The sequence below is a fragment of the Barbatula barbatula genome, assembly GCF_947034865.1.
Source record: "Barbatula barbatula genome assembly, chromosome: 5".
Lineage (NCBI taxonomy): Eukaryota > Metazoa > Chordata > Actinopteri > Cypriniformes > Nemacheilidae > Barbatula > Barbatula barbatula.
The window spans coordinates 18,477,039-18,486,190 of NC_136769.1; the positions used below are offsets into that span (position 1 = coordinate 18,477,039).

Consider the following 9,152-nt stretch of genomic DNA (forward strand, 5'->3'; position numbering starts at 1 on the left):
CACACAGTTACACTGATTTTTAAACACTTGTTGCATGTTTTCATCACTTTTTTTGATCCTGGTTCACATGGTAGGAAGACAGACCAGTGCAGTAACCTCAAATTGCTCTGCTGCCCTCTGCTGGTTCAATTTAACATTTCTGGCAGGCGTGTTCTCGGCTGACATCCTGTGTCCCTAGAAGTTCCACAATGTTTGGGTTGCTCATCCACTCTCTATTAAAAGCTGAGTTTAAATAAGTTCAAATAAAGGATGTGCCGGGACACAACAATAGATCAGAATAAGAAAGACAAAAGACAAATGCAAAACAATGAACTATAGTTTAGTCCATTTTCGAATTGATAAAACTTTGTCATCATCTACAGATTTTTAAATATGGCTTATTACTACTCAACCGTTCAAGTTCATTAGAAAACACGATAGACAAAATAATAACAAGGATTTGGCTTTTGAAAGGAGAGAAACTGATTTGAAACAGACAAAAGTCAGTGAAGTTTAAAATTAACCTCTCAAGTAAATCATTAATACATAGAAAGGCAACTATGTGATTGTTTGTCACTCCATGAACGCCACAATCACTGGACCTTTACGTTTAGTTTAGTCTTGTCTGTTTAATGAGTTTTTAGACTGGTCTTGTCTGGTATGGAGTACTGTTTGCAGGTAGTTCACCCAGAAAAAAATCATTTACTCAGATGATGTCATTCTAAATATGTATGACGTTCTTTCTTCTGCAGAACACAAAAGAAGATATTTTGAAGAATGTTTGTAACCGAACAACACAGGACCCCATTGACTTCCATTGTATGTGCAAAAAAACGAGATATTTCTAATACAAATCTTCTTTTGTGTTCCAAGAAAGAGTCATATTAATTGCATGACATAAACGACTAGTCATTTTTATTTTGGAGTAAACTATCTTTTTAGGTGAATTAAGGATTATCAATGCAACACGTTTATAAATGTAATCTACAAACGTATCTCTTTATACAAATCTTTTTATTTAGGAATACTCTGTAGGTATTGTAGTATTTATTTCATTTAGCTGTGACCTGTTCTACACTAAAGGGTTGTGTGTGTCTCACTGCTGCCCTCTTCAGTCAGGAGATATGGTGCGTCTGCGCAGACAGCTGCATGTCAGGCACTTAAGGAGGCTCATGGTAAAGTGCATAAGCGAGCCAAAGTTGAACAGTAGATTGTAAAAGGCGTGCACTGAAAGTCCACCAGTCTCATCTGCGTACTTCATGGCCACGATAGGCGTGTAGAGGCTGTTGGTCAGATTGCGGAACCGGGGTCGACTGGACTCGACTACTTTCTTGACACACTAGAATGGGGGACATTTATATAGTTAATAATAGAAATTGATTTCATGTATTAAAATGCCTAAATATTTACTGGGATTAAAATGTTGAAGCATAAATGAACAGAATAGCAGTAAATTACAGCTTGCAGTGCTTTTAAAGAGCATGTAACATATTTCTCAAACTGGTAAAGACTGACACGTACGTTAGCAATATCGTCAGGGGTTTGACCCATAGCCTGAAAGATATCAATGGAGGATGGCAAGTACACATCCTTGAAGTATCGGATTGTATCTGCATCTGCTCCAGGAAATTCCATCTTTGCCACTTCCTCCATCATCTTTGTCTCAAACTCTGTGTGTACTGGTCCCGGCTCAATCATAGACAGTCTGGGAAGAGACAATGTTACTGTTTGATAGGACCGTGAAAATGTCCAAGTCATATGTGAAAATAGATCATTAATACAAAAGTCTAATGCAGAATTTTTGTCATTCAAGTAAGTCATTTTAAGGTTTATCAAAGATTATAAAACAGTCAGTTTTCCTTGATTCTGATTGGTCGAGCCGAGTTCTAAGTCGTTATAACGTAGCCTAAATATCACTTTATTTATTTATTTTATGAAACCTTGCTACGCATATGGAATAAGTGTTTTATAAAGTGAATAAGCCCGGTGAAGCAGTGGGTTACATGTGCATTTTATAACAGCTAAGGGCGTTGTGGCACTGTAACCCACTCCATCTTGGGGCTTATTGATTTATTTATATTTCTAGTTCTATGTGAAAAAGTTAATATAGATTTGTTTCTTGAAAGTAATTTTTTGTTCAAAATTGTTTGAGTAGGCAAGTCTGCCGCTGTTCTTCTGAAACCTCTGATGTCCAAAGTTGCTGTTTTTCAGGAAATGTAAAAACACTGTACATTTAAATGATTAACTACTGTGTTGTCAAATTGGACAAAAACTTATGATTGGTTACATATTTGCAAATAACAAACATAAATTGTGACTAATAATAATGATTTATGACAAAAAATAGAAATCACAAAATATGAGGTTTCAGAAGGACCGCAGCCCACAGTCGTGTCCCCTGTCTGCCCTCACTCACCACCGGACTACACTTCCCATAAGCCTGTGCACCCGTCATCCTTCATTGATTACACCCGCATCTGATGCACATCACTGGACTCCTTAAGTACTGACCCTCATCTTGCACCGTATTGTTTTATGTTAACATGTGTTTTGTTCCTGAGTCCGCTGTTATTCTTTGTGGATTTACTCTTTTGGAATACTTCTCCTTGTCGTGTGCATTGTGTACCCACTACACGTTACACTACCAGTCAAAAGTATGGGCTCAGTCACTCACTTACTCTGTCTTTATTTTTATTTTTTACACATTTTAGAATAATTTAATAAAATAAATAAAATTGGCACCATTATATTTTTGTCCACACAAGTTATTTTAAACATTGAGATACGCCTTCAGATTAAAAGATTTTCAAGAGCATTAGAAACATTTTTGTCAAGTGATCCCAAACTTTTAGCCAGTAGCGCATATATTTACGTATAGATAACACATTTCATTCACAGTTGTAATTCAAAATACTTGACAAAACTATGATAAAGGACCAACTATAAGACAACAGATCACTTACTTCACACCAAACTTCAGCAGCTGCACCGCCAGGCTCTCGCAGAAGCCCTCGATTGCAAACTTAGAGGCCGTGTAGACGTCATTGAATATCACACCTGCAGTTGAATTGAGATGCTCTCGGTTATAATGCAGTCGCTCAAACCATGTGTGGTACATCTGGTATTTCATACTACACTACAGCTGAGTGCAGAACTCTGAATGGCTCTACTGTCTCTAAAGATCCCTGTCAACAATTCAGCAGTTTGACAGAAGATTTCGAGCTGTCTCACCCTGCAGGCCCATAACGCTGCTCATGACGATGATGTGACCGCCTCGCCTCTGCTTCATATCCGGCATGACCTCTTTAATCATGCGCACTGTTCCGAAGAAGTTGGTCTCGAAAACCTTCTTCATCTCATCCAGAGAGATGCTCTCCACAGGGCCCAGCAAACCCACTCCAGCATTATTAACTGGAATAGACAAAAGGCAGAAGGTCGGTCAAGGATGGTTGTAAGTCGCTTTGGATAAAAGCGTCTGCCAAATGAATAAATGGTTACAAAGGATGAGCTTGACCTTTCCCTGAGGCGTTAGACTATTTATTGAAGTCTTATTGATCTGTGAGACACACAATCTCTCTTGCATTAAATCACTAACATGTCTTTTTGTGATCAAATGCACTCACTGAGAATGTCAATGTGACGGTCCTTGACACTGTCGATACACTGCTTGACAGATTCATCACTACACACATCCAAAGCCAACAGCGTCAACGTTGTTCCATACGCGTTGCCTGCCGCTTCCACCAGCCTGTCCTTCTTTTTCAGGTCTCTCATGGTGGCTATGACTTAAAGTGGCAGAGAAACATGTTGTCATGTACAGTACAATACCATAGGAATTACACAACAATGCAAGGCTTATACACACAAGGGCACCCGTGGAGATGTTTAATCAGGAAATCACAGCAGGAGATTACAGTTTGATTGACTTTGGCTTTGAGTATGTCAGATAAAGGAGACCACACAATGTTATCGTTGTTAAGTGTTGCTTAATTAAGCCGATAAACTGGATTTTTCCTTTTGCACTTTGAACAGCTTAGAGACACCGACCTACATCGAGTCTCTGATTTGGATCACGGGACTGATAATACAGTAAGCTTATGATGACAATAATCTATTCTAGTTCAAGTTGTTAGCCATGATACTATCAAGCTTAGATTGGACTTCTGATGACAATACTGCTCCGAAGAAAGCGCCCTGTCATCATCTAACTACTCTTATGTCACTCAAAACCTGTATATGAGTTTTTTTTATCTGTGGAACACAAAAGAAGATATTTTGAGAAATGTCTCAGTGGATTTGTGTCCTTACAATAAAAGGGGCCCAATGTTGTGTGGTTTCTAGCGTTCTTTAAAATATCTTCTTTTGTGTTCTGTCAAAGAAAAGAAATCACATGAGGTTTGGTAAATGATGAGAGTTTTTGGAACTTTCATCTCTTAAAGTCCTGTTGGGTTTTCTTAGACCCAGAAATCTCTCAACTATGTCACAAACTGAGCTCAGATTTGCCAATATGATTGCAAAGAGCATTTCTCATATGAGCACAAATCTAGATATTTTTTCCATACAACTTACTTTCATTTTATAGCTCATCTGGAGCTAATGGATTTGTGCATGAAATAAATGAATAACGTACTGGATATTTTCGGTAAATTTTCCATTTTTGTGCATTGTAGGCCTATTGTCTTTATTTTCGTTCTCCTGCATCCATATTTAGGAGAAACATCGAAGACAAAGTCGATACTTAAGAAACACTCAAAGTATTCCTCTGAGAGAAATGATATTGTAAAAATAATCATCATTTAATAATAATAAAAATCAATCACCGCATTAATGTTTTGTGCACTTCAGTTACAAATGTTACATCATATTCTGCCCGTTTTGGCCTGTTAGGCCTATTTTCTCCCATCACGTGTACCGACTTTGTTCTGATGTAATCAAATCCTTTCTGATTCTACAGATGATGCTTCCCGAACCTCTTGGGTTGAAGATTCACAAATTTGGCAGATCAGTCTGTCATCAGACAGTATCCCTGATCAGCCACAGCCCAGCTGTTGTTGAAAGTTGCTAGTGAGCGTGACTGGCCTCATGAGGAGAAGGTAATGCCTCTGTAAGCTGAGGATGGAGATGCAGCTGCTTGGACATCTCAGTTTCAGACCTCTCAAACTAAATTGCACATGCGTATATATACCATAAGCCTGCAAGGATTTACTGCACCTGATGAGCGAATGAATTAATCTTACGGAACACAACAAGGCCTGTTTGGCCAGACTGGGGCAGGACATAAATGGGTTTGCGAAAACAAATATCTCATTGTTGAAGCTGTTGTTTTAGAGTAAGACTTGGGGCAGATTAAACATTCTTGAATGGGCCAATGAGATTTTTTGGATGCTTTGAAGATGGCGAATATTGCTTCACATTGAAACCAGAACCAACGCAATGTTTAATCTCAAAGGATTTTGTGTTCTGTGAAAAGCCACTGTCGCAACGTTCTTGAAAAGAGAACAAAGTTCAAATGGATTTCATGTGGGAGACGAAAAAGAATATGTTCTGCGAATAGAAGTCATAGGATTTCTCTATGTTGACTTTAATAAGCTTCCCACTCTCACAGTAAACCCGCGAGCAATGTATTTGACAATAATGGGTCTTCAGATGTAGCTGTGTAGCAGATAACAGCACAGTGTTGAGATGAAGTCTTCAGAAGATGACCCTAGCTTATAGCCCTCACTTGTCCAGGTCTCAAACTTTGTCCCTGTCCCGACACTCAATCCAGTGTGTGCACTATGGGCGTATTAGACACGGCACTAAACCGGGGCAGCGGTCTACAATTCACAGCCATAAAGAGAGCTTTGTTCTGGAGAAGTCACTTGAAAGAGAACTGGCAGTCTCTTAAGATCTCCGCGGTATCTTTGTGGATCCGTACCCTGGAAACCGCGCTTTCACATGATAATAGACCAACCAATGCGGGCTAAAGAGCCTTTGGGGTCAACAAGAGAAAATTAAATGTACATTAAAAAAGTTCATATGAAGAGAATGCCGTGTTACGTAATAAATAAACATCAAGCACGTTGCACAATAAAACTATACAGAACTCTATTTCTCAAACTTATAGATCTGTCAACTAGTTTCAAAACGTTCCAAATAACGTCACGGTTCTTTTAGAATTCCATTAGAACGCAAATAAGCGCGTTTACCATGGTAACGCTTTTGTTCGTCCCTGGCCAGCAGCACGGCGATCCGCAGTCCGATCCCAGAGGAGCAACCGGTGATGAGTACCACTCTCTGTTCGCCGCCGCTCGCCATAGCAGCTCCTGTGTCAGCGGCGAGCTGGATCGGTGGACTTTAAAAATCTTAAAGCGGATCGGCGCTCATGTGAGCGGGTTACGCGGTCACATGTCAGGCAGAATCGATTAGCCCACTGAGAGGAGGCGTAAACACGCGCGATTACGCGTCCGTCAGCATTTACTGTACCGCTTCGGAAAACACAGATTAACCGAGTGGGACGCGCGTGGCCACCGGGATTGCCAGTGTGTTAAAGGAAAGAAGTGTGTGGGTGTGTGGGGGGCTGGTAAATAAACAGATGACACGATCAACAGTTAGGATTAAACGGATATATGTTTGTTTGTTTATTTATAGAACAGAGTTATTTCTGTATTGACTGTACACGTAGGATACACATAAATACACAATTTATGTTTTTTTCAATAATTGTTATGTTTTCCTTCCATCCCCAAATCTGTAAATGAGATTTGTTTTTATGCATATTTTCTATTCCACATATTTACACAGTCGTGTCCACAGTCGTTCATTTTGGCACGATACCAAATAAATATCATTCACATATGACGGCATTTATTTGATAGTTTTAAGATTAATGTGACTCGGAGTAAATGTGCTTACGTTTAATAAGATGAAGGAATTACATTAGTCTGTACTGCCATCTGCTGGTATAACTCAGTACCAAACAGGCGAAACGTTATTAACAAAACATCAGAGATGAATTTAAATGCTAAAAAATGTTAAATCCTCATTTCCAATGGACTTTTCTTACCATACATTACACTTATTTCGCCATCCACCCAGCATCATATTTATAGCTGTCATTCCCCCTATTTTAGTCTTGGGAAAATACGATTTCCTTTTTTATGGTGCTCTACAGGATAAGTAAAATGATAAACATGAACCTGCTCTGAATAAATATTAAACGGTTTTGATTCATTCCACAGTGTTCTTATACTAAAAATGGTTGTTGGTAGCTAGTGCATTGATCAAAGGTGAAGGTTATCAGTTATTAAATAGTTAATTTAACAGCTTCAGTAATAAGCTAGCTGCTCCACATTTTTTTGGATGAATGGTCAGAAGATCCTCTCTCTTTCACCAAAGGTTCTTTAGTGGAAAAATAAATGGTAACACTTTATAATGCTGTTTCATACTTAATATGTAGTTATGCAGGAACTAATGCAGAACAAATGGCTAGTGCTGCATTAACACTGTAGTCATTACAGATAACTAAGGAAGAAAGATTAACTAACCAGTAGGTTACAGCATACCGATGTTTAAAGTAAGTAAAAATGAGTTACTTATTACTTATTTAGTTGTCATTAATAACAACTAAATTCTGCTTGTCTCCTGCAGAACAATACAATAACTAAGACCCATTTAAAATAACTAACCATGAACTACTCATTTACTTTCTAAATATAATCTTGCCAGTACACAGCCTATTCAAGATACTTGTTTGGTATTAGAATTATATGAATAGTTGAAATTAAATTGAACAAATTATTTTTGTTAATTATTATAAAATGAAAAAGAGCCATTGTGCAGCTTACTTTATTGATATATTCAACATGCAATCGCCCCTGTCTTTATATAGACAGATGAAAGCTACAGTAAAGAGAAGCAAACAAGGCGCTGTGATTCACAGAAACAACTGGAAGCTAATAACCGAAACCTGCATTTACAGTTAACATTTTATGTCAGATATGTTTAGATCTGCGATAAAACCATATCCAATTTCATTGACTACTGCGACTATTTTGTAACTAAAGTTTTTGTTAGTATTTATTAAAATGTATATATTGTGTCCATAAGAGTCAGCTCTATTCAGGTGTGCGTGTGGATGGTAAATTAGTCACTTCAAGCTTTTGTATTAACAGTACTGTTTTATTTACTGGTAATACTTGGAATATACCCCAGAATAACTTATTAACGGGTTATCATGATTTTCACTTGATAATTGTTATTATCCGTCTGTTAATTCCGGATCATAAGTAATTACTTAATACTGATGTGGTAAGATCCGAGTAATAATTAAAAAGTTATCATGTTTTTCACTTTATAATATGGTTCCCGATCATAAGTAATTACTTAATACTGTTGTGGCAAGAACTAAGTTATTACTGAAAAGTTACTATGAGTCTTAGTTATTGTGTAGTTCTGCGGAGGACATACAGCATTTAGTTATTAAATAAGTTACAAGTAACAAATTGTTACTTACTTTAAACATTGGTATGCTGTTACCTACTGGTTAGTTAATCAGTAATGACTACAGTGTTGATGAAGCACCAACCATTTGTTCTGCATTAGTTACTGCATAAATACCCATTAAGTTTGAAACAGCATTATAAAGTGTTACCAAATAAATATTCTTTATACATTTTCTTATCATTGAACAAGATACAAAACCCACACCACTATTAAAATATTAGAATCACACGTTTTTGGACTAGTCATCTAAACTATGAAATAACCCCACTGAAACAAAGAATGATGTCTACAATAAGTCAAAACTCGAATAATCGGTCACTCTTTGCCTAAAATTTGCAGAAAACTTTCTCTTGAAAACATTGAGATGCTTTTTAAACAACATAGGAGTTTCCATCTGTGCTGGGCTCTTATTTTATTAGCTGATTTCCCCGCATTATAAAAAAATAAAAACAGAAACATTTTCATTAAATACATTTTCATTTTGTAATGAATGAAACACAAATATACATATATATATATATATATATATATATATATATATACACAGTATTTGCCTAAAAATGCAAGCATACACTTTAAATTAAAAGCTTTGAGAGGTCAAGAGAAACATTTCACTAAAAGTCTCCATTGAACAATACTGTAACAAAACAAGGATTTTATGATTTGTAGAGAAACAAGGGTAAGGAAGT

General features: G+C 37.2%; 1 protein-coding gene across 1 annotated transcript; it reads right to left on the bottom strand.

Moving 5' to 3' along the window:
- Positions 1-298: 298 nt before the first annotated feature.
- rdh8a (retinol dehydrogenase 8a) lies at positions 299-6,512 on the bottom strand. Its single transcript, XM_079455577.1, has 6 exons — positions 6,168-6,512; positions 3,603-3,764; positions 3,211-3,390; positions 2,943-3,036; positions 1,501-1,684; positions 299-1,318 (listed from the first exon to the last, which is right to left on the bottom strand). The coding sequence occupies exons 1-6, from the start codon at positions 6,274-6,276 to the stop codon at positions 1,091-1,093; spliced, it is 957 nt and encodes a 318-aa protein (XP_079311703.1). The 5' UTR covers positions 6,277-6,512; the 3' UTR covers positions 299-1,090.
- Positions 6,513-9,152: the final 2,640 nt, after the last annotated feature.